General features: G+C 48.5%; 2 protein-coding genes across 8 annotated transcripts in view; one reads left to right on the top strand and one right to left on the bottom strand.

Annotated features, from left to right (window-relative positions):
• The window catches only part of SAMD8 (sterile alpha motif domain containing 8), a 65256-nt gene extending 59026 nt beyond the window's left edge, over nucleotides 1–6230 (bottom strand). Inside the window, exon 1 of the mRNA XM_066242575.1 lies at nucleotides 6024–6230. Coding sequence (XP_066098672.1) covers nucleotides 6024–6197 — 174 coding nt within the window. The 5' untranslated portion in view covers nucleotides 6198–6230. The remainder of the gene's footprint in view (nucleotides 1–6023) is intronic.
• Nucleotides 6231–8314: 2084 nt separating this feature from the next.
• DUSP13A (dual specificity phosphatase 13A) lies at nucleotides 8315–23272 on the top strand. 7 transcript variants are annotated; one of them, XM_066243115.1, is made up of 7 exons: nucleotides 8315–8347; nucleotides 8491–8707; nucleotides 14268–14346; nucleotides 16535–16629; nucleotides 20248–20421; nucleotides 21888–22108; nucleotides 22838–23272. In XM_066243115.1, exons 2-7 carry the CDS (start codon nucleotides 8556–8558, stop codon nucleotides 23038–23040), a joined length of 924 nt encoding a protein of 307 aa, XP_066099212.1. In that variant the 5' UTR covers nucleotides 8315–8347; nucleotides 8491–8555; the 3' UTR covers nucleotides 23041–23272. The 7 variants fall into 7 exon arrangements, 6 of the variants coding, with proteins under 6 accessions (XP_066099212.1, XP_066099217.1, XP_066099216.1 ...); XM_066243116.1 differs by lacking the exons at nucleotides 8315–8347; nucleotides 8491–8707 and adding exons at nucleotides 9593–9730; nucleotides 11373–11580 and having other exon boundaries at nucleotides 14242–14346; XR_010727089.1 differs by lacking the exons at nucleotides 20248–20421; nucleotides 21888–22108; nucleotides 22838–23272 and adding exons at nucleotides 9513–9730; nucleotides 11373–11580 and having other exon boundaries at nucleotides 14242–14346; nucleotides 16535–16554.
• The last annotated feature ends 2594 nt before the right edge of the window (nucleotides 23273–25866 follow it).

Below are 25866 nucleotides of genomic sequence, written 5' to 3'. Positions count from 1 at the left end.
ATGCGGGAGTCTGTCTGACTGTCTCTCCCTGTTTCCAGCTTCAGAAAAATGCAAAAAAAATTAAAAAAAAAAAAGTTTATTTAGTCTGACCTGTGGTGGCGTAATGGGATAAAGTATCAACCTGGAATGCTGAGGTTGCCGGTTCGAAACCCTGGGCTTGCCTGGTCAAGGCACATATGGGAGTTGATGCTTCCTGCTCCTCCTCTCTCTCTCTCTCTCTCTCTCTCCTCTCTAAAAATGGAATAAAGTCTTAAAAAGAAAAACTTAAAAGGTTATTTAATATCAAATACAACTAAATAAAAGTATTTCAACAGGAACACTGTACTAACTTTTTTTAATGCCATAAACAATTGATTACTGTTGATACCTAAAATTTCCTAAAGTGAAAGGCACCAATAAGTGGTAAGACACAAACTATTAATGGGCTTAATTATGCAAACACAAACGAGACTAAATGACTTCTATTTTATCATTAGGCGATCTTTAGAATACAGAGGACACATCACCAAAATGAAACCTGGACTCTTTCTGCGTAAAGGTTTACAGAACCAATCCAAGTCCATGTTCAGACGGTGATTGTAGTGATGTAAATACGCTGGATTTTTCTTGTACTTTTACCTGATGGTGTGTGTATATACACAAAACACTCTAAAATTCTAGCGTATAGCTGTCTGAAACAATTGTCCTCTTTAAAAACTAGATATTTACTTCAAAAACAATATATTCAAATGCCCCAAAAGGAATTCAGAACAACTGATATAACTTGATTCATATAAACAAAATGTGCTGTCTTCAGAAGTTACTACTGATTTGGTATACAGTACAAAAATAATTTACATTATTGTTTCTAAATGATGTATAAACCCTAAAGAATAATACCCATGTCCCATGACAAAAAATATATATATTTTTATAAACCAAATATATTTATACAATTTTATTAGGTTTTGGTTGAAGTTTTCTTTTTTATTGATTGAGTTTAGAGAGAAAGGGAAAGAGAGGGGGAGAGAGAGAGAGAGAGAAGGAGAGAGAGATTTGTTGCTCCACTTATCTATGCATTCCTGATTGATTCTCATATGTATCCTAACCGGGTATTGAACAACACTCCAACTGGGCAAAACAAGGAGAAATTTTAAAAATTATCTTCATTAGGGCAATTATACATTATAATTGAAATTAGCTTAAATTCAATTTTATCTAAAAAAAAGCTTATTTAATATGCACACAATAAAGACAAATTATTGTAGTTTGTAGACCCATAAACTAGAGCATAAAAGTAATTTCTATGAAAGCAAAAAGCCTAAACCACAATGTAGGAGGATAAGATTTATTTTAGGCATTTGGCTCTACAGTAGTATTTGGGACTAACAAGCTTTTTATATCCCACTTTTAATTTTTAATTTTAACTAAAAAATTTTCAGTGAGTAAAACAAAACTATTCTCTTCTCTTGGTCTTTATCAAAACTTGTTCAGTTTTTATTAGTAGGCATAGAACATTTTTTCTAAAACATCTATCAAATCTAAAATTACAAAACAATTTCAAAGACTCTGAACCAATTCCTATCATCCACTTTTGACACTCTAGCAGTGATTTTCTACTGTTTTGCTATGTTCCACTTCTGAGCTGTAGAATTTGGGACAGCGCATGAAGAAATCAATATCCTCTTCAGTTATATCATCATTCTGCACCTAAGTTCTGGGACATTTCTGCTGTCAGGTCCATGCATGCACTCAATATATTATTATTATTATTATTCAAGTTATCATGTATACCAATGAGCACAAACAACCTTTTCTGGCTCCAACTTGCCTTTAACTAAGACTTCCACTATCAGGTTGTACTTAATTCTATACCACATCTAGAACCATCTCAACTGAATGAAGAAGACTCTAACAAACAACACTGTCTAGCTTGCAACCTCAGTTCTATAAAAGTTTTTCCATAGCAATCAAAATTTAGTGGTAAATTTGATGAAAGTCTTGGCCTGGCTTCCTGTCAGAGCACACCAGTAAAGAAGCCAAGCATACAAAATTATAATTTTTATTCCAATCACCAAAATATTTGGGCAGGTTAACAGTTTGACATATTGACTGGGTAAAAAAAAAAAAAATCATTTAAATATGCTACACCCCCAAATCAACAGAATGGAAAATTAAAAACTGGCTCAGGACTTCAAATTCCATTACATTATTGTGAAAATATATTGGATTTAGACCCAAGATTTAATGTATGGTTTTTGCAGCCTTTGACTTTCATGCCAACAGTTTATTGATGAAACTGACATCAATTTAATTTAGTCCCAGAATCTCCAAAGTAAAACCGATTTGTTGGCATTTTCAATAACTCTGTGATACAGTTAAACTTATAGGAAGACCCTAAATTAGCATGGTTCTCGCCTCTACTAGAATTTCCTACCTAGAACTTTAAGATAACAGAAAAAGGGTCAAAATGATAGACATATTACCACCTCTCTTATCCATTACTATAATTCAAAAGCTTAATAAAAACCCATAATAAAAATTTAAGACACACAGATAGATATATTGTAGAACTATGCACCTGAAACCTGTGTAATTAACCAATGTCACCTCAATAAATTCAATTAAAAATTTTTAAGACTAATGTAGGTCACTGAGTCCATAACACCCTTTTGAGGTACATATCATAAAACACAGTCTTATAATGAAAATACTGTAATAAAACTATTATAACCAAGTTTTCCACATATCTGCCATCCTACACAAGAGCCAGGATAGACTCCTGTATGCTACACGGTGTTTGAAGTGATTTACTGAGAGGGCCCAATGTGGGGTAAAGTAACGGAGCATTTCAATATTGGAAGTATGAAATCCAGACTTTGCTTAAGACCCAGTGATGGTGCTGTGTGTACGGAGGGAGGAGGTGCAGGAATATTCACACCACAGGTCTGTCACAAATCCAGAGCCACCTGTTGAGATGACAAATTAACCAGAGGCAGCGTGTTTACACTGAATTGTTCTCCCAGTGTGCCTGGCTCATGCTTTCCTATTTTTAGTTAACTTCTTGATTTCTCAAAGCCAAGAGAACCACAAGACTGAAGTGAGAATCACTGTCATGATTTCCTTAGTCAAGTGGCTCTTTTCTTGCACAATTATTATCTCTCAGTGTGCCATGTCATACTCTTAGAGAAAAAAGAAACAAAACGAGATTTCAAAAGCTTCCAAAACTACATGCAAGCAAAAAATTAAAAACACAACGATACAGCATTATGTAAATAAGTAATGCCTTATTTGTAAGCAAATACCAACAGAGGAGAGAAAAGTGAAAAAATAAATTAAATTCCCCCAATCTCTGCAAAAACTAAAACATTTAATCTGGGCATGATAGTGTAGTCCCTCCTTGTTACTTAAATCCATTAAAATAATTACACTTAGCCCATATTGTATTTTTCCACTAATACCACAATCTATAAAAAGGGCTTCATCGGTAATTTAACAGAATATGGATTTGTATTCATATCGCATACAAGTCAGTCTGATGTACAAAAACAGTCAAAGCTACAGCAGCTTTAAATTTAAAAGATGCATTCAACCTTCATTAACAATACACCACCATGGAAAGAAGGAAGACAGATTTCCAACCATAATTAGAGGCTTCATTAGGTATGCCCTGCTATCAACACCAAACATTGTATCAGGCCCAGTTAGGAATTTTGAAAAAATAACTAGTTAATATGGTCACTTTCATAAAACAAAATAATAATAACAATCATTACATTTGTGATTCCAGTTTCTCATAAACAATGGTCAAATTTCAATTCTCAGAAAAACCCCTGACAATGTCTCTAAATCAGCAAAACTATGACAAAGTTTTGAAAAAGCCCTGAGCCTCTAGTGGTTAACAAAATAAAAGTGTTTACAGGTAGTTGTCAAATGTGAATGAGAGTCTTTGCAGAACAGAATGAGTGTTACTGAAATTAAAACTGATTTATCTATAGAAAAACAGGGATAAAACTGATTTATCTAAATATGTCTTCCCATTCTTCCATGACAGCCATCACATCTTATGGAGTACCTTAGACTTTCCTGCCTTAGAGGAACTGCTCTATCACCAAACTTATTTTCTTTATAACTGATTTTGACAACTGTCAAAGAGTAGCAAAAATAAAATAACTATTAGGCATGCTGATATGTTAATTGCTCAACTCCATCTAACACTTTCTTTCCTCAATTTTGCAGTAACAGTAAGGTGTTACTTAATGGATGTTACCTAAATTTTTACATGTCAGAGCTAAGTATGAAGACAAAGTCCCTAGATGATCTCAATCTGGTGAGAAAAAATAAACAAACAACAGACATACTATATACTTCTTCAACTAAGGTCAATTCAAGCAAAAGGAATTAATCTTTTGACAACAGCCAAAAGCAAAGCTAAGAATTCAACTCTCCCTTGAGGAAATAATTACTATATAGTCCACTGAGCATTTAAAGATATGACATATATACTCTATATACATAAAATAATTTAAAAGCTTGTTGCAATCAGTAAATTATCATATCATGAAAAGTTTGTTTTGAAATGACCAACAACTTTGCAAAACTTACAGAGGTAAGAAGTTGTAAAAGTAACATATGAGACTGACTAAAGTCAAAGATTTCATAAGGCACTGTTATAATGTAACAATTACAAAAGGAAATTAACTTATTTATTCTAAAGTAAATGTAAATATTAGTCATTTTTCTGGCACAATTATGGTTTTGGTACTATTTTTTTTCTATTAAAAAAACAACTGTGTACCCATCTGTCCCAGTCCTGTTAACTGCCAAGTACAAGCATTCTCTAGTCTTACTTTTCTAGACCACTCTACTAAAAATATTATTTGTACAATATCTGCAAATTTGCAAGGATATCGGTCCTGCAAAAATGTCAAAAGTACCCCTCCCATTTTCAAGCGACAATTCCAATCCTGGAGCTAGGTTAAGAGTTAGGTCTGGCAGGATCCTGGCCTGGGTGATTTCACTTAGTTTCATGTACCCTTTTAACCAGACATCCACTGACCATATAGTTATACCCTGCGGTAAATATGTCAATGAAAGCTGTCAAAGTGGAAAGGTCAATATTGATATGTCCAAATTTTTGTTTCGAGTTTAATTTTTTAAAATTAAAAGTAATGATCTAAACTTTCCTGGTATTTATCATAATCTTAAATTTCAAAAAATATAAAGAAAAAGAAATATCCTCTTAGAAGCTATCCGAACAGCATCTTTATTTTTAGAATAACTCCTTTTTACTATCTTTTCCTAACATCACTTCCTTTCACTATTTCCCCCGGTCCTATCGGCAAATCGGTGTTTAACACCGCCCCGCCCACCCCGGATTTTAAAAGGATCCACTGTCCTCACACTTTAAACCCCATAGTCCAAGTATAGTGATCTTCAAGGCTTTGAAAGACACCTGTGAAAATGCCAAACCTCTAAATTAGATCCTCAAGGGCTCCTTTTCTTTTCTAAGTCCATTTCTCTCTTTCTGGCCAGACAACGTCCCACCCAAGACCCCTCCCTAAATCTTTCCTCTAATTGCAGGGTCCTGCTTCGGTCTGCTGCCTTGGCAGTCCCGACCCGGTTAGGGCGTTCGGTCTTCGCACCTCTGATCTCTGGCCCCGCGGCCTCATCCCAGAGCATCTCTCCCTCCGGTCCCATTCCCGCGGAGTCCCTTCGAGCTCCTCTCCCCACCCGGTTTTCAAAAACCTCCCAGCCCTGCCTTTCCAAGGCTCCATCTCCCTCCATCTCCTACTCCCTCTGGCGCCTCAGCCTCTACTGACCGCAGCCTCCGGCCATCGTCCTCCCCCTCGGGCCCGCGGCTCAACAACCTCCATTTCCCTCAGATTCCATTCCAGAGCTGACTCTCGGGCTCCCTCAACGGTCTCCCGGGGCCCCTCCGGACGCCTGTCCTCGGCGGCCCCGCTTCCTCCCTCACACCCCACACTCATCCTTGGCTGCAGGTGCCCCCCAAACTCTCCTCCTCAGCCTCAGCTCCCGCTCACCTCCGCGGTCCGAGTCGGGCTATCCGAACCCACCTCCGAGTCGGCGTCCGAGCCGCCGTCGGAGTCCTGGGCCCTCCGAGCCTCGCCGGAGTGAGGCTCCACGAGCGGCGGGGGCGGGGCCCGGGGAGGAGACCTGGAGTGGAGGCGCGGACGGTGGCGGCTGCGCGCAGGCATTGCTTCTGCACGGTATCCGAGGTTGAAGCAACAGCTCTTATCCAAACCGGAACTGCTTCTGGAGGCGGGACCCTGCTGGTGGGAGGCGGAACCCTAAGGGCGGGGGGGCGGTGTCAAAACCGGAAGAGATACGGGGCTCAAGATGGGAACAAGAGAACCACAGCAAGAAAACCCAAGGGAGCATGCGTCAGGTCCAAAGCGAGAAGGCCGAAGGAGATAAGGCTAGTAGGTGGGGCGGGACCAATAGAATTAGTAAATGGGGTTTGACAAGAAGAAATTATCCCAATTCCTCTAGAAGGAGCCAGCCCCTCTCCAAGAGCCAACTCACAGTGATCATTACCATTTATTGCCCCTTTACTCTTTGACAGTCCCTATGCCAAATGTCATATAAATATCTCACTTAATCCTTGTGCAAACCTATGCAGCTAAGAAACGTGTCTGAATTACAGTAGTTAAATGTGCCAAAGCCAGTATTCCTACTCAAATCAGTCCAACTTTAAAATCCATGCTCTTCTCACTCCACAATACTACCCCACCCTGTGGGAACTCCCCAACCTTGGCATAAACAAAGTCCAAAACCACCTGGACCTGGGCTGCAGCCTGTCCCTGACCTTGCTTCACCAAACAGTGCAAGGCAGATTTCAGGGGCTCTGATGGGGTGGACATGCTTACATGGGATGCACTGGTGTGGACTTGACCCTCAAGCTGGACTCAAGGCCAGGGGCAGCAAGGAGGCTTCCCACTACAACTAGTACTTCTCTGAACCCCATCAGGGCCTTCATAAAGTCATCTGAGAGCAGGCAAGATATCTCACCTAGTTTGCCAATTACTAGCTGTGGCAGAAGGACAGATATAGATCTTTCTCAGTTTCTATTGTGGAATCAAAAGCCCTTATAATTAGAGGAATCTTCTTCCCAGCCCAAAAATGTTTCTGATGACAGGCCCTTAGGCTCTTCAGAAAGTCTAAGGCCACATTTACCTCCCTTCTCCCACGTTGACATACATGACCCACTTCAGTCTTTTCTTTTGAGAGATCCGCCATCTTCATTACAGAATTATTTAAACCTTCACCCATGAACCCTATGGGTACCCTTTAGATGGGGTCCTCCATGCTTTCTCTCCATAGTTCTCTGACTGTACAACTCAGGAAACCTCCCCTGAGCCCTAGAATCTGGAAACTCATCCAATAGCCAGATGGTTCCCACCCAGACGTGCAGAACTTTTTCTATCATTCATTCTTGTAGCCAACCACCTCCTCTCTACCCTGGATATTTACAGTGTGTCCGTAAAGTCATGGTGCACTTTTGACCAGTCACAGGAAAGCAGCAAAAGATGATAGAAATGTGAAATCTGCACCAAATAAAAGGAAAACTCTCCCAGTTTCATACCTATTCAGTGCAGTTTGATGTGGGCTCACGCACAGATTTTTTAGGCTCCTTAGGTAGCTATCCCATATAGCCTCTACAGACTCTTCACTGACTGATGGCCTACCAGAACGGGGTTTCTCCACCAAACTGCCAGTTTCCTTCAACTGCTTATCCCACCCAGTAATGTTATGCCTATGTGGTGGCGCTTCGTTATAAACGTGTTGATAACACATTGCACTTTGGTCACGGATTCGAATTTAGCGAGCCACAGAACACACTGAACTTTCCTCTGTACCATTCACATCTCGACTGGCATGGCCGTGGGCTGCTCCGCTGAATACACGGTGTTACATCATCATCTGCGCATGCGCACATGCTGCCACATCTTTCTACAGAAACTGGGAGGGTTTTCCTTTTATTTGGTGATTTCACATTTCTATCATCTTTTGTTGCTTTCCTGTGACCGGTCAAAAGTGTACCATAACTTTATGGACACATTTTACTTTAACTCAGTCCTGGAATCAAATAGCCTGTTTAGACCTCTAAACCTGTTCAAAATGTTTCTTTTTTTTTTAATTGATTTTAATTTATTGTGTTTACATAGATTCTACTGTAAACACAGTATACAGTAGAATACATCCCAAAATGTTTCTTAAGCATATTTTATGTGTTAGAGAAAAAATATTCTTTGTTCCACTTAATCCTCACAATTCTTTGAGGTAGGTGCAATTATTCTTATTTTGCAGATGAAACTGAGGCAAAGAGGTAAAGTGGTTTGCAGAGGTATGTTTGATTCCACGTGGTAATGGAGTTTGGGATGGGGGGGGGTGGCTTGAGGAGGAAAATGTCCTGTTCTCTCTGGTGGCCCCTGTGACTTGCTGAGTCACTTCCTTCTGTTCCACCTGTCCCTGCCAATCTCCTGAAAGGAGAAACGACACTGGAGAACCAGAGAAGAGTGACTGCAGAGACAGAGGAGATAGTGGACTGGTCCATGGCTGAGGCCCCACTCCCAGAGCTGAAGGGAGATACCAAAGCCACACCTTGCCCCAGCGTCTTGGAACTAGAGGAGCTCCTGAGGGCGGGGAAAATTTCTTCCTGCAGCCGAGTGGATGAAGTTTGGCCCAACCTTTACATAGGAGATGCGTGAGTGGTAGTTGGCCTGAAGGGTGTGGGGAGCGGAACAAGAGGAGACAGTGCTTGGGCTCTTTACTGGAAGTAGAGGTGGGATGGGAACACCAATAAATAGTTCTATACAGAGCATCCTAAGGCCAGGGACTTTCGCCAGGCCTCGTGTGCTGGGGACAGTGCAGTGACCATATGTGGCCACCAGGGGGAGCAGGGACTTTGCCTGCCTGAAAGAAGGGACCTCCCAGAAAAGTTTCTGGAGTCTGCTGGCACATCCAGGACAATTTGGGCTTGAGGGGCAGAGACCTGGGGAATGATGATTTGGAGTATGAAGTGTATTGGACAGAGAGCTTCTCTTCCTGGTCCCAGCCTCTCCCTTCTGGGCAGAGTGGGCGAGGAAGCCTGACTAAAGGTGAATCAGGAAAGGTCTCACCTCTAAACATTTGCACAGTAGAGGCAGGTATGAGGTAGCTAGGAGAGGCTGGAAGTGTGTGGGAAGGCATGGGACAGGAAGGAAGGGAGGGGCAGCTAGGTCCCAGGGGTGAAGCAATCCTTTCCTTTCTTTCACAGCCAAAGGAGGGACAGATGACCTTAGGAAACAAAGAGAGGCTAAAGATAACTTCCTATACCACCAACTCTCCCACCAGGAAGCTCTAAGGGTGACACTGTGAGCTGTGTGGCTCCCAGCTCAAGCTTGCTGGTTTCCTTATGGTTCCCTCTGGACCATAATGGCTTCATTCCTCTGAAGTAGGGGTTCTGGCAAAGCCTTCTTCCTGGACCCCGTGGCTCAGCCAGCATTCAGCCTCTTTCTTCCCCTCCGTAGGGCCACAGCAAATAACCGCTTTGAGCTATGGAAGCTGGGCATCACCCACGTGCTGAACGCCGCCCATGGGGGCCTCTACTGTCAGGGCGGCCCTGACTTCTACGGCAGCAGTGTGAGCTATCTGGGGGTGCCAGCCCAAGACCTCCCTGATTTCGACATCAGTGCCTACTTCTCCTCCGCAGCTGACTTTATTCACCATGCCCTCAGCACACCAGGGGGTAGGACTTGGGGGTCTGATTTCATATCCCATCCTGTTCAGTCATGGGGGGGGATGTCCAGTTTCCCTTCAAACATCAGTGCCCTCCCATCCCTAGTTGTTGGATTTTTTTTTTTACTTTTTTTTCAAACTATACAAGAAAGTTTATCCAGAAAGTCATAGAGGTAGAAGAAGTAAACCATAGGAGAAATGGTCTCAGAGAACAAGCCACAGAGACAAAAAGAACAGTCTCTTTCCTCCCCAGCCTAAGAGAAAGAGAGGCAAGGAAAACTCCCGGGAGGGAAGGCGGTGGGGAAAGGCACAGGCGTGCTCCACACAGAGACCCTCACTGGGTCCTCCCCTCTGTCCAGAGGCCTCGGGGGAGGACCCCAACCATCCTGTTTTTAAAAAGTCATCTGGCTTTTCTAAATCCTCTGCTCAGTGCTCCAGTGATTTATCCAACTGCATTGCTTTACATGGGAGAACTGAGGCCTAGACTACAAGGCTATGCCATGAATTAGGAGCAGCTCTGGGGCTGGAAGCCTGGCCTCCCAAACAGCAAAACAGTTCTTTCTCTGCATCACTCAGCCTTGGGAAATCGTCATTTGGTATCCAGATGTCTGGTTTCTGTCACAAATACTTTCAAATGGAAAAAAACTTCCAATATTCAGGGGACAATAAGGGACCTGGGTGAAGCTGAGCCCCTGTTATGTGTTTATCTGGTGTGAGAGCCATGCCCCTGCTACTTGGACCGGGGCAAGCCCGCATCCCTCTCTGGACTTGTTTCTCACCTGTGTGATGGGAAAGGCAAGACAATGGCTCATAGCACCTCTTAATCTCCAAAGCACTTTGGCACTCATTTGTTCTTCATTCATCCACTGACCAGCTATTTATCATCCTCTCTGTTCCAGGCACTGAGCTAGATGGTAGGAATTCACACTTAGACAAAGCCACGTGCCTACCCTCATGGAACTTGTCATTATATGTTTGAAGGAAAGACAGTCAAAATGTAAAGTATTATGAGTGCCACTCATATGAGTGGGCAAATGTGAAGAGCTGTGGGAGCACAGAGCAGGGGTGCTCAGTTCAGGGGGTCGGGGAGGTAGAACAACTTCCCTCTACAACAGTAGTCACTGGGGCCACATGCAAAAAGGATGAGCTGCTCTGTGATTCAAGTAATTCCATGAGTGGCCAGGAAAGCCTGGTGAGGAGGCCATGTCTAGCTGAAACCTGATGAGCAGCAGATGTTAGTCAAATGAAGAGAAGGGAGAAAGATTGACAAGGAGATGGAATAGCATGTGGTAAGGCTGGAGGCCAGGGGCCATGACAGCATCAAAGAACTGAGAGTTACCCTGTGTGCCTAGAGCTGAAGGTCGGGGTGGGACAACCTGAGCTGAGGCTGTAGAATCAGCTGGGGCCAGTTCGTGGCAGGTCTTATAAGCCATGCTAAGAACTTTGGGCCCCATCCCAAGGGTAGGCAAAATAGGTGTTGGTCTACCCATTCGACAGATCAAGAAACTGAGGCCCATAAGGGTTGAATGATTTGCCCAGGGTTTGTCACAGAGATCACCCAAAGCAGAGCAGGAAAGGAACTTGGGTTCCCACCTCAGCACACGGGTGGGCCTGCTGGCAAGAAAGGGTCTTTCACCAGAATGTTTCCTCAGCCAAGATCCTGGTGCACTGTGTGGTCGGTGTGAGCCGCTCCGCCACACTGGTCCTGGCCTACCTCATGCTGCACCAGCAGATGTCCCTGCGTCAGGCAGTGATCACCGTGAGGCAGCGCCGATGGGTCTTCCCCAACCGAGGCTTCCTCCACCAGCTCTGCCAGCTGGACCAGAAGCTGCGGGGTGCAGGCCAGAGCTGAGGGGCCAGGTGAGGTCTGGGCAGGGAGTGAGGGGACGAGGGGGCACAGCTGGGTGCCGTTAGAAGTGAGAGGTCAGGTGAGAGCTGGGCAAGGAACATGCAGGGGAGGACAATGAGGGCTGGCAGTGGAAGGTCAGGTGAGGGTTGGTACGGGATATGGGATGGGACCAGGTCAGAGGTCAGTCCTCAGGGCTGTGTCTGGCTGGAAGTGAGAGTTGAAGGGGGCCTGGCCCACTCTCCAACCTGCTGGGCTCCCCTCACTGACCCAAGGTCCTATCAGAGCCCGCCCACGATAAGCCTCCAGTGGGGCTCTTCTCTCTCCCAGCCTGCCCAGGTTCTGCAGACCCCACGGGGGATGGAAAGACTAGGAAAGGAATGGGTAGAAAGCAGAAAATGGAAGAGGCGAGGCCTTCCTGCCGGGTCCTGATGCCGATCTGTTCCACCTCCTTGGCTGAAAGCCACGGGGACTCACCTAAACCCCACCAAGGCCACCAGCCCTGGCACCTGTGGGCTGTCTGAATCTCCCCACTCCTCTGCACACCATTCCTTCAGCTTGGGGGGGGGGGGAGTGTGGCCGCAGCGCTCACTCCAAGTTTAGTTCATTCTCAGGTCAGCTCTGCCTCACCATTCCCAAGTGGGGAAGGAGAACAGGTGCTCCTGCCCCCACCACGACCTCCACACACAGCCCTGCTGATGTAAAGTTCTCCTGTTGTCACACCAGTCCATTCCCTGCCTTAGACCCAGCACCCCACTCCCAACCTGCCCCCCCAATCTGATGTCAGAGATCAACAGGACTCTCCCTAGCCTCCCTTCCTCTCTGGTTCCAGGGATCCCATTAGAACATAAAGGTCTTACTGAAATCTACTCAGACTCCTCTCTGCGTTCCTGATTTTTAAATTTTTATTATTTTTATTTTATTTTATTTTTTCCAAAGTTAGGAGCAGGGAGGCAGTTAGACTCCCGCATGCCCCCAACTGGGATCCACCCAGCATGCCCACCAGGGGGCGATGTTCTGCTCATCTGGGTGTTGCTCCCTTGCAGCCGGAGCCATTCTAGCGCCTGAGGCAGAGGCCATGGAGCCATCCTCAGGGCCTGGGTCAGCTTTGCTCCAATGGAGTCTTGGCTGCAGGAGGGGAAGAGATAGAGAGGAAGGAGAGGGAGAAGGGTGGAGAAGCAGATGGGCGCTTCTCCTGTGTGCCCTGGCCAGGAATCGAACCTGGGACTCCTGCACACCAGGCTGACGTTCTACCACTGAGCCAACCGGCCAGGGCCTCTGCCTTCCTGTTCTAGGTTCCCTGCATTTGGAGCAATAGCACACGAGGGACAGATCCCTAATACCTCCTCTCCCCAAGCTACTTTCCCCCTGCCAGCGGCCCCAGTGCCTGCAGCTGCCCAGTAGGAGTTGGGCTGCCCCAACAACACTGCTTCTCAGGCTCTCGGCCCAGACAGTCGCTGAGGTGCTGCTGCAGTGCTTTGGCTTTGGCCTTGTGTTTTCCTCCAGCTCGGCTGGGAGGGCAAGGGCATTTCTTCCTGGGGTTGTACCAGGATTGTGAGGGAGCTGCAGAGTACCCACTGCCCTTCTCCCTCAGTGCCCAGGCTCGGTCTGTTCCTGGCTGGCCCCGACAGCCTACCTTCCTCACATTCACATCCAGGGGTTAGACCTCTGGGGCTGCTGTCCACTGCCCTGGCTCTGCCTCTAGCTCTTGCTACACACACACTGCTCCTTCCCTCAGATCTCCTCAGCCTTGACTTTGGCTGTGCCATACCACCCACGGTCTCACACGGACTGCCAGTGGGGGTGGGTGACTGGCCTAGGCTCTCCAGGTAGTTGGAAGAGCAACAACTTCGTCCTCCTGCCAAGAGCTTCACAGAGCGTGGCCTGAGTCCTCCCCTGCCTCCCACCTGGAAGAGCTGCTTTGGTCTCTGAATGCATAGCCAGCCCAACCAGGGGGAGCACTTTCGCAATTTGACCGCTTTGCACATGCTGTCAGGAGGATGAGCATCTTGGGGGGGAGGGGGAGTTAGGGCAGGATAGAGGGCGAAATTTAGAATTTGGGGGTGAGTGCAGTGGAAGAAAATTAGGGTTAGAGCTGGAGTGGGATTAGGCCTGTGGCTAAGCTGGGAAACTATTGTGGGGGCTCTGAAGGTGCGGGAGCCGAGGGGAGGACAGGACTGGCATGTTCCCACCGCTCCTTTCCTCTAAACAGGTTTCAGGAACCTTCAAAGCAGCAGGTCTCTGATCATGCCCAATCACCCCACTTCCTTGGCGTGAGGCTCTAAAACTCCTGCCCTCAAACCTCATTTCCCATCAGGCAGCTGGCTTGGGGCAGTCATTTGGGCCACAGCATTGCACAGTTTCTGGGGGTGCCATCTACCCAATGGTCTCTGCAGCTGGAGCACCCTGTGCCATGCGCAGTCTGTGCGGCTGTGCACAGCAGCCCTGCGGCGGGGGACTCTGAAAACCGAGGGGCCATGGGGAGAGGCTACCTCTGTCCATGATCCCTGGGCCCAGACCTGCCTCCTCATCTTTCCCGGCACCTATACCCTCTTGACCTTACCCAGAGGGCACAAAGCAGAAGTAGGTTTGAGTGGCAAGCTCCCAGTGATGTGGCCCCAGCCAATCTGGGCCTTGGTTTACCGCCTGTAACATGGAGCCCATCTCTCCCCCAGAGATGGTCCTTACTCTCTGCCAACAGGCTCTGCCACTTTGATACCCTGGCACTGGCCCTGCTGGTGCTGCTGGAGGCTGTGGCCCAGGTGGACACCCCGAAGATGGTAAGAGCCCACTGTGGGGTCTGCCCTGTGGCCTGCTACTCCACCTGCTTCCTCCGCTGCCTGCACTCCCTCCCAGTCACCGTCTGCAGTCTCCACGGGGGAAGGGGCTACACTCTAAGCCAAGCCCTGAGGCTCCTCACCCAGGGACCCGAAGGTCCCTGGGAGGGGGTGGGAGCGGGATGGGGGGAGAGCCGGAGGGGATTGTAATTGTTTACCGTAGCCCTTGGCCACAGCTGCCTGCACCAGCTCTCCCTAGGGCTCAAGGAGCCCTAGTAGAGCTGAGCCTTACCTCCTGGAGCTCAGACTTCAGAGACCTGCGTAGGTGCAGCTGTGGGTATACAAACGTCTCTGTGTGCATGTTGCCTGGGAGTGTGAGTGGGGAAGAGTGCAGAAGTTTGTGTATATGAGGAGAGCAGGGAGGGTTCTTAATACGCCCAAATCCATGGTCTCAAACTGATCACAGTTGACCTTAGGAGGGACCTTGAAAACCATCTTGCTGGCCTCAAGGGACAGTGAGACCTGGGACAGGAATGCCTTTAGGGGAAAGGAAGAACTCCAGAGCAGAATGACTTCTGGACACACAGCTCCTGACTGCAGGACACGGCTGGTCTAACGACCTGCTCTAAACCCACTTACACTCTGTCTGTCTTGCCATACTTTCCTTAGTCTGCATCTTAATCCTGGGTCACTCCTATAAACCTCAGCCCTCATTTAAAGGCCCTTGGGCCTGGGTTCTTTTTTTAAGAGAGAGGAAGGGAGATCGAGAGACAGACTCCTGCATGAACCTCAACCAGGAGCCACCTGGAAACCCCCATCTGAGGCTGATGCTCAAATCAACTGAGCTATTTTTAGCACCTGAAGCTGACGAGCTTGGACCAACCCAGCTATCCTCAGCACCCTAGGCCACACTCGAACCAATCGAGCCACTAGCTGTGGGAGGGGAAGAGGGAAAGAAAGAGGAGGTGGAAGGGGCAGAAGCAGTTGTTCACTTCTCTCGAGTGCTCTGACCAGGAATTGAACCCAGAATCCATAAGTTGGGCCAATGCTCTATCCACTGAGCCAACTGGCCAGGCCAGACCTGGGTTCTGATATTGGCAATGCCACCAGTTTGTGTGTGATTTTGGCTGGTCTCTTCCCTGTCTTTCTCCATAGAAGATCCTTCCAGCTTTACCTCTCTGCCCATGCTCCACACCATCCTTTGTTTTTATTAATTTTAATGGGGTGGCATTGATAAATCAGGGTACATATGTTCAGAGAAAACATCTCTAGGTTATTTTGACATTTGATTATGCTGCATTCCCATCATGCAAAGTCCAATTGTCTTCTGTCACCTTCTAACTGGTTTTCTTTGTGCCCCTCCCCTCCCCCAACCCCCTCCCTCTCCTCCCCCCACCCCGTAACCCCCACACTCTTGTCCATGTCTCTGAGTCTCATTTTTATGTCCCACCTACGTATGGAATCATATAGTTCTTAGTTTTTTCTGATTTACTTATTTCACTCAGTATAATGTTATCAAGGTCCATCCATGTTGTTGTAAATGATCCGATGTCATCATTTCTTATGGCTGAGTAGTATTCCATAGTATATCCATACCAAAGCTTTTTAATCCACTAGTCCACTGACAGACACTTGGGCTGTTTCCAGATCTTTGCTATTGTGAACAATGCTGCCATAAACATGGGAGTGCATTTCTTCTTTTCAAACAGAGCTATGGTGTTCTTGGGATATATTCCTAAAAGTGGTATAGCTGGATCAAAAGGCAGTTTGATTTTTAATTTTTTGAGGAATCTCCATACTGTTTTCCACAGTGGCTGCACCAGTCTGCATTCCCACCAGCAGTGCAGGAGGGTTCCCTTTTCTTCACATCCTCACCAGCACTTATTCTGTGTTGTTTTGTTGATGAACGCCATTCTGACTGGGCTCCACACCATCCTTAAAGGCCAAGGGAACTTTTAAAATCGCTTATTCGGTCTTCCTTCTCCCTGCCCCACAACCAATACACACATTCATTCACACTGCAGACATACCCTGCTGGCTGCCTCTCCTCGGGCAGGGCCAGGTGCTTGGTGGGTGTGGCACTGACCATGCCATGGGACCAGTCGGTGGGTGGGGAGTGGCGGGGGGCGGGGGGAGAAGAAGACAGGAGTAGCACATCATGCTTTATAATTAAGCTCAAATCCAAAAATAGAAACAGCATCAAGTGTGCAAAGACAAGTGGCTGGAAGTCAGCAGCACAAAGTACCTGTCCAAGAAGACCACAGGCTGGGCCAGATACCCCCACAGGTGGGTGAGTGCTACTATTTGGGGGGCGGCACAGAGCTTGCTGGGTAACGAGGGCCAGGGCGCCTATGCCTGTGTGTACTGTGGTGGGGGCAGGGAGGAGATTAGGTTAGACTGGGGGATGGACTGAGTCAGAGGTAGAGGCACGGACAAAGCACAGCAGAGTCCGAAAGACCTGAATTTCAATCATGGCTCTCATGCTTATTGGCTGTGTGACCTTGGGTACATTGTTTAATCTCTCTGAGTCTCAGTTTCCTTATCTGTAAAATGGGTATAATAATATTACCTGCTTCATAAGGGTACTGTGAGGATCCAATGAGAGAATATAAGCATTTAGCTCTATCTGGTACATAGTAAGTGGTGAATATAATAATAATTATGGCCAGGCAGAGAAAGAAACATCAGGAAACAGAGACCAAGACCAAGCTTCACTGTCCCATGGGGAAGTTACCCTCCACTCAGGATATGGCTGAGGCTTGACTAGGTAAGAGTAATAATAGTAGCGATAAGAATAGTAAGATGCACCATTTATTGAGCATCTACCATGAGGCAGACCCTGTGGGAAGTGCCTTACATGTATTACCTCGTGGGATTCCCACAGCAGCCCCACTGAGGATAGTGGCTCAGAGAAGCGCACACAGACACAAGCACCAGACCTACGAACTCTGCCCAGGTCTGCCCTCCTCCCAGGCCTGCGCGCTGAGTGCACAAACCCACCGGCAGTCTGCCTGCCACCCTCCCTGAGGCTTCTGGTCCTCAGGAGTCTCCAGCCTACCTGTCCTGTGTCACAGTTCCTTCCATCTGTTCTGCTGGGGGAGGGGGGGGCAAGGGGGCACTAAGGAGGCAGAGGGAGTGAGCAGCAGGGAAGACCTGGGGACATGTCTCCTGGAGCTGCAGCTGGGGAGGTGGGTGGCACACAGCTGCCCCTGTCCTGAGTCGGGCCGTGCTTGGCCCAAGGCCACCATCCTGCAGGGTGTGCTGGGAGGCTGTGGAGCAGCATGAGCTCCTGTGAAAGGCTGGGAGACAGAGGCAAGTGGGAGAGAGGAGGAGAGATACAAAGACAGAAAACAAGTGTCTGAACTTGGAAACAGCAGCAACACGAGAGCAGGCAAGCTGCTGCCTCCAGAGGCAGCTGTTGAGCTTTCAGGGGAGATGCAGGAAGGAGGCCAACGGAGAGCAAGAGTGAGTGGGGAGGAAACCCAAGCCAGGCCTGTCCCTGCTGGAGGGCGGGCTCTGCTCCACCCTCAGGTGACCGGAGAGGTGCGAGAGGGAGTGTTGGGCAGGGTCCTTAGCAGTCTGGGTCTGTGGGTGGCAGAAACCAAGTAAGCTGCTGAAGACACCAATTCCCCTTTCTTGGGTGTGCCTGGAGCTTGGTGGATGAGTCAGTGGGCAAGGGGTTGGGCCTGACTCAGCTGGCAAAAGTGGGCATGGAGCTGACAGGTGGGGTTACATACATAAGCATCAGGAGAGAGGCCCTACAGGGACCTGACAAGGAGTACCCCTGGGTTCAAGGGAAAGGCACCATTCTCCAGACCGGGGCCTACATCCCCTAGGAGACTGAGGTGGGGGCTGTGGCTTAGGACCTCCAATCTTTGATCCTGCTGCTGTCTCCTCCTCTGCCCAGGAGCCCCCAGGAGAAGCAGAGTCCACCAGCTCCCTCAACCAAAAAAAAGTTTGGCTGCCTGCTCCCAGGCACAGCTGGGCTACAAGACACCCTCTGGCCACTGGGCGGCAGCCTTACCCCATGCCAAGCTCAAGGCCTGAATCCACGCCTGCCAGGTTTCCCCAAACTCCATCTGTCCTGCCTGGGGCTCAAGCACCATTGGCGGCTCCAGACCAGTGTGGCTTTTGGAAGGCCCTGGAGCCGGAGGCTTCCCCCACTCTGACACACTGCACTGCTCTCGATAGTTGCTGTGTGCCCAGCCAGGCCTCTCTCATTCTCAGGGCAGACCCACAGAGACTTCTCAGTCAAGCAAGACCAGGATATTTAACATGAGGAAAGAACCGGGGCCAAGACAGGAGCAAACACTTGCGGCCACAGAACAGACTGTGGCCAGCCTCTCCTCCCTCTCTCTAAAGTTCTTTTCCCACCACTTCAAGTAGCAGCCTTCAATCTCAATGGGGAGTTCCAGGCCCAAGAGCATTTACTCCCAAAAAGATGCCCAGCACAGAGAAGGCCTGGGGTTCAGAAGGGCTGCACTTCCCTCCACAGCGGCCTCAGTCAGCTCTCAGCCCCCCTCCCCCGCCATGGCCTCCAAGAGGAGAACCTGGAATTCTAGGCGCTTCACAGCACTTGTGTTCTGGGTAGAACCTGCCCCAGCCCCATTCCGCTGTGGGCTGAGTCCTGTCCCTGCCCCCACCCCTCAATCCCAGACTTAGACCATGCCCTAGGTAGGTGGCAGGTCACTCAACCTGCCCTAAGAGGTCACAGTGGGGAATGAGGGGAAAAGCCCGGGCTTCACTTCCGCCCTGCCCCTCAGCTGCCCGCTGTGTGAGCTTGGCCAAGCCGGTGGCCTCCTGGGTGCCTGTTTCTCTTTCTGGTCCTGGCACCGCCTACCAGAGAGACAAGATGTTTCTTCCAGTTTGTACCTTCCCTCATTACTGGTTGAGGGGGCCAGGGGCAGTCAGCCAAGACAGGCACAACTTCCCAGCACAGCACCAGACCCACGTTCTGGTGCCACTGATATCCCAGCTCTGCAGGGTCCCAGACTCCCTCAACCAGCTGACTTCTGAGACAACCCACCCCACTGGGGTGAGGCCTGACGTGCAGCCCTGGCCTGAGGCGTGGCGGTAAGGAGGAGCTTCCCAGGACTTACAGGCACACGTGCAAGCACAACACCAGGCTCCCCTGGGCAGTGGGGTGGGTTAGTGACCACTCTCTGGAGTCCCCAAAGAAGGCCATTGGAAGGGTCGGGGACTGATCCAGAATTGCAGAACTGGATTGAAACCACAGCCTTGATAAATATGCGGCATATGGTTTTGGGGTGTCACTTAAAAAATTTCTCTGAGCTTCAGCTTCCTCTTGTGTCAAATGGGGGCCTGCCACAAGCGAGGCACCAGGCCCCTAAAAGGCATTCCCTCATTCAGTATGGAAATACTAACAAATGTCATTCATAGCCCAGGCCCCCACTCCAGTGGTGAGCTCTGCTCTCCAAGCACCTGGAAATGGGAGAGTGTGAGGCCTGAGGACTAGCCCTGGAAGTAGCAGCGGAGGGGGCTTGAGATGAGTTGCCCAGGTTGTGAGGAGCCACAGCCATCTGAGTTCTCCATCCTTACAAAGTCCTGAGTGACCAGTGGCGTAAGGGGTTGGGTATGCACTGACTCATTGCTACAAACAGGGAACTCCAAGGACCATTTGGCCAAAGTTTCTGACCTCAGGGTCCTCTGGAGAAAGCAGGAGAGAGGGTAACAAGAGGTGATGCCCTTGTTCCTTGGGAAACGGTCTAGGCCTCAGCCTCAGCCTCAGCTGAACTGGCTAATGACCTCATATGAACCAGCTGAGGCCCTTCTGGCATCATCTCCGTGTCACCTGGGCTCTGCACTACTCGTGGACCTCTGGGTCAGCTGGGTCCACCTTTGGGGAATGTGCCTCCAGCCACTGCAGTGTCCACCCTCTTTCAGGATGGACTCCCTGCAAAAGCAGGACTTCCGGAGGCCCAAGATCCACAGGGCAGGCCCAGTGTCCCCATACCAGCCACCTACACTGTCCTCACTGCAGCGCTTGCTGTGGGTCCGCCGGGCTGCCATGCTGAGCCACATCGATGAGGTCTGGCCCAACCTCTTCCTGGGAGATGCGTGAGTACAGCCCAGTGGGGAGTAGGAGAAGCAGCAGAGCCTCTCCCAGAGCCTGCTAGGGGCGCAGGTGGCATCCTCTTTGCCTCCCGTGATCTTTCCACATGTTTCTTCCCGTTTATAGAAATTATTCTTTTAATTGTAAAAGTCAAACACTCATAAGAAAAGTACAGAGAACTTACATGAAAAGTTTCACCAACCAGGTCAAGAAATAGGCCGTTACCTGTACCTCAGAATCCCCTTCTGAACCCTTCCCCTATAGATAACCACTAAGTGTTAAAATAATTATTTCCTTGCTTTTCTCTATATTTTTACCTAGCAACATGGTTAGTTTTGTCTGTCTTTTAAAGTTAGATGAATGGAATCATATTATGTGTGTTTTGTGCCTGGCATAATTGGCTCAAAATTGTAAGAGTCACCCATGTGATCTGTGTAGCTGAAGTTCATTTATTTTTTATGCTGCAATTATTCAATTGTGCAGAAACCTCATAGGTAATCCATTCTGTTGTATAGAAACACTTGAGTTGTTTCCACTTTTTAGCCATTGTGAACAGTGACCCTAGAAACATTCTAGGCCACGTGGCCCAATAGCACTCACATGAGTTTCTCTAGGGTCGATATATAGATAGTAGAACTGAATCATTTTCTCTACAATTTTTTCCTAAAATTTAGAGCATATGGATCAATATATGTGGGTTTTAGAAATGTACCTTCATAGTTAGAGAATAGGGATCAGTATCTTGTTAACAATATGGCAAAGATGCATCCTTCCTACAGATAACCAGCAATGAAATCCTCACTGACTTTTAAAAAATGCACACACACATACACACATACACGTTCTTTCACATTTTTTTTTACAAAAATGGTATCACTTTATAATCTCATTTTGTAATCTGCTTTATAAAGAAAGCTTTTTTAATGAAATCATGCCACATATATTTAAAACTTAAACAATGTTCCGCTTTGTTTTCTGCATTTTTCACAGGTTCTCAATATAGCATGAGCACCTTTCCTGTGTACCGCGTCTACCGTATTTTAGTGGCTGCACAGTATTTCATCTACCTGTATACACTCAGTGTCCTATCAGAGGATAGTTAGTGATTTTCCCCCTAATTTTTCACCATCTTAAATATCCTTGGATCTAATTTATAGATATCTGTGGGCACAGTTTGGTTCTTGCTTTAATTGAGGACCTAGAAGCAGACTTGCGGGACAAAGTACATGTACATTTTTAAGGCTTTTGATGTGTGTGGCCAAATTGCTTTTCACAGAAGTTGGTCTGAGTAAAAGGGAGTGTTGAATTCTAAGTAGAGGAGCCCCTTCACCATGGCCAGTTAGCTGGTTCCAGTCTCTACCCTTGGAGAGGGTGGGGCAGAGGAGGGAAATTTGTTCAGCCCAGCCAGAACAGAGCCAGGGCGATCTACCCCTCCCTCCCAATTCCCAACTCCCCCTGTGCCCTCCCGCAGGTACGCAGCCCGGGACAAGAGCAAGCTGACCCAGCTGGGCATCACCCATGTTATGAATGTTGCCGCTGGCAAGTTTCAAGTGGACACAGGTGCCAAGTTCTATCACGGGATGCCCTTGGAGTACTATGGCATTGAGGCTGATGACAACCCCTTCTTTGACCTCAGTGTCTACTTTCTACCTGCTGCTCGATACATACGAACTGCCCTTAGTGTTCCCCAAGGTGAGCCACTGCAGAAGGGGCGGGGTGGAGCTGGAGGTGGGGGTGGGATCAGGCCGACCCATTTTTCTAGTAGCACTGAGAGGTGGAGTGTCCTGAGCCACAGGCCTCTTAATAACCCCACCCCCACCCCATGGGGCAAATAGCTACTAACATTCAGTGAGTGACTCCTTCAGAGACACCCTGGAAATCAACAATCACAGGCCTAACTAAGGTTCAGTGTGGTCAGCAGCGTAACCATACCTCTCAGAAAGTAACTGTCCCCTCAGTTGTTGGATAGAAAGTACAGGACCCAGCAAAGGCTCTTGAGCAAGCTCCTCTAAAATGAAGCCTTGGCCTAGGGCTGCAGGGACAGGGGAGAGGGCAGAAACTGGGGGGAAAGAGAGGCACGTAGACACCCTTGTAATCTGCCACAAACCCAAGGGACTCCAGACATACTATCTTCCCTCCAACCCCCACCAACTCACCAGAGTCGAGAAGGATGCCAGAGGAAGCACCTTGAACCTGGAGGAGGGAATCCCAGCTGCTAACTTTAGCTCTGTCATGAATTTGCTGTGTGACCTTGAGCAGTTCCTTTTCCTCTCTGGACCTCATTTGCCCCAGTGACAGTGAACACAGTGTCAGTGAACACTGTGATAGGTGGGCTGAAAGATGGCCAGAAGTATCTCTGAGTCCCAAATGGGTGGGTGATACGAGGGCAGGCAGCTGACAAGAGGTTGGGTCTTCCTGCAGGCCGCGTGCTGGTACACTGCGCCATGGGGGTGAGCCGCTCCGCCACGATCGTCCTGGCCTTCTTGATGATCTACGAGAACATGACGCTGGTGGAGGCCATTCAGAAGGTGCAGGCCCACCGCAACATCTGCCCCAACTCGGGCTTCCTCCGGCAGCTCCAGGTTCTGGACAACCGACTGGGGCGGGAGACGGAGCAACACTGACCTGGTGAACAGCCAGGAGCCCTGACCCTCTGGCCAGCACGGCCCAACCCCACTAGCCTGGCCCTGGGGACAGCAGCCTCTGCTGTTTGCAGTGACCTTGAGATGTATATAGCGGGTGTGGGCTTAGCTGAGGCAGAGGCAGATCAGGTGGCTCTCCCTGACCCACTCCAGAGATTCTTTATGTAACAGAGTTCAGTCTGTCTCTATAATAAAAGGTTCATCATAATAATGACAGGAGACACTCCAGTGGTTTGTGGGGTGGAGGCTCACTTGCCAGCTCTGAGTCAGTGTGACAGCAGTCTAGAGAAGGAGGATGAGTCCTTGTCTAGACTTCATGAAAAGGAGGGCGGCTGAGGCTCAATTAGTGATACCGGCATTGGGTGCAAGGGGAAGGAGTGGGGTGCCAGTGCTAGGCAGTAGCCGCCTTCCTTCATCTTGTCTCCTCACACTGTCGCCCAAAGCTAGGTTGCCTGAATAAAGACCAGAGCTGGATCACTATGCTCTCCGGGCCCACCCTGGCCAACACGGACAATCAAAACTCACTGTGCACAAATCGCACCTCTTGAATCCAGTCAATCTTTTCAGTTACACTCAACCTTCAAAAGGACTGACCAAAATGACACAGACAGGGGTTGGGAAGGAGATACCCCAGAAAGCCTAGGTGAAGGGTGGTTTTATGATGGAGCAAAACATTTAGCTCTGAGCTTCTTTGTACTTGCATCCTCATAAAAGGTATAAATATAAAAAATATATAAATATAAAAAATATAAAAGCCTGCAGATTTCTCACCTGTGAGTGGTACAAGACGTTACGAGGATCGAAGGGGCTGCCTTTCCTTCTCCTCTCTGGTTGCCCTATTTAGCTCTTGGCTTCTCCCGCTGACCCATAAAGGTCAAGGTTTCTCATGGTCCTGCCCTCCTGGGAGGTCCTCTTGCTCCCATTTCACATCTCTAGGCTGATGACTCCCAGACCCTGATGGCTGACCCAGTTCTCTCTTCTGAGCTCAAAGCCTCATACCCTACTGGCCACCTCTATTTGAATACTGCCCTTGAACTTCAAACTCAGCAGAACTTTTCATTACTGCCCCACCCAAGACTTACTTTTCTTCCTAGTCTGACAGCCACCATTAGTTACCCAAGTCAGTGATGGGTGTCACCCTGGACTCCTGCCCCTTACCCAATGAGCCTGTTGATTCCTCCTCCTCAATATAATTTGGATCTGCTCATTTTAACTTCATCTTTGTTGTGCCTACTCAAGTTCAAGTCAACTTCACCTCTCACCTGGATTCTTCAACACCTCTGCCTCCAGCCTGGCTCCTCCAACCTCCACGCAGTATGCAACCATCTTCCTAAACTGAAAATCTGATCATGTCACTCCTTTACTTACAACCCCCAAAGTACAAACACTTCGACAAAGTGTATAGATGCTTCATTATCTGAGGACGTCTCACACCTCCAGTCATATCTCTCACAGTTCTGTCCTCATCCATGCCACATAATTAGGAGATGGTAAGCCCACTGTAGTTTCCGGAATGCACCACACTCCCGTAGCTCTGGTACCTTGCGCGTGCTTCCGGTTGCACCTCCCGAACACACCATGCTCACCACTCTTCACTGCAGTCTCCATGAGGTTTCAGTTTAGCTGTCTCTTCTGGAAAGCTCTCCTAGACCCCCCAGTCTGAGAGAATGCTCTTTCTTGGGCTACCAAAATGTCCATCCAGCCCGTGTATCCTTCCTCACTCTGATTCTAATCACTGGATGCCTTTTCATTCTCTTCCAACTGCTGTCTCTGACCAGGCTTTCCCTGGGCTCAGTGTCCCTCCTCATGGCCCCCACGCTCTCTGGCTATGACCCTGCATCAGGTGCAGTTCTCTGCCTCCATGGACCAGCGGCCACAGGGCGGCACCACTGCCACTTAGCCCTCTCTCCAGAGGCCACCAGGGGGAGTGGATCCCAGCTGGCTCCCGACTGGGCCTCGCTCCAGAGGGCACCTGCTCCCTTCCCTCTCTACCTTCATGCATCTATCTCCTCATACGGTTGCCCTGCCACACTCTTCCCAGCTCATCTTATTCTCTTGGGCCACCTTTGATCCCCCTCCTCACTCCTCACCCAGGCTCTCTGGAGCCTGCTCTGCCCTCTCTTGGAGGCTTAAGGGACCTTTGTCCATCTCTGCCATGTGATCTATTTCCAGAGGGCAAATGCTTTTCCTTTGTGAAAATCAAAAAAGGTGCCCCCGACCCAGGTTCGATTCCCGGCCAGGGCACATAGGAGAAGCACCCATTTGCTTCTCCACCCCCCACCTCCTTCCTCTCTGTCTCTCTCTTCCCCTCCCGCAGCCAAGGCTCCATTGGAGCAAAGATGGCCCGGGCGCTGGGGATGGCTCCTTGGCCTCTGCCCCAGGCGCTAGAGTGGCTCTGGTCGTGGCAGAGCAACGCCCCGGAGGGGCAGAGCATCGCCCCCTGGTGGGCAGAGCTTCGCCCCTGGTGGGCGTGCCGGGTGGATCCCGGTCCGGCACATGCGGGAGTCTGTCTGACTGTCTCTCCCGTTTCCAGCTTCAGAAAAATACAAAACAACAACAACAACAACAAAACAACAAATAAAAGGTGTCCCCTCTGAGAAACCAGCCTTTCGGGCAGACTCACTCCTGGGTTTGGTCCAGGAAAAGGTCCCTCTTCCTCCCAGGCAGACGTGGCTCCCAGTCAGGGTGTTCAGTGGAGTGCACAGAGCACAGGCCGTGTTTTAGTCTCATTCACTCCTTCTGCAATTTGTAAACTGTGCAAACATAGGCTGTCTGGTCTGGGATATAGGGGTTAAATATCCCTATTTT

Source organism: Saccopteryx bilineata, chromosome 9 (assembly GCF_036850765.1).
Source record: "Saccopteryx bilineata isolate mSacBil1 chromosome 9, mSacBil1_pri_phased_curated, whole genome shotgun sequence".
Lineage (NCBI taxonomy): Eukaryota > Metazoa > Chordata > Mammalia > Chiroptera > Emballonuridae > Saccopteryx > Saccopteryx bilineata.
This window is presented reverse-complemented; position numbering and strand designations above follow the sequence as displayed.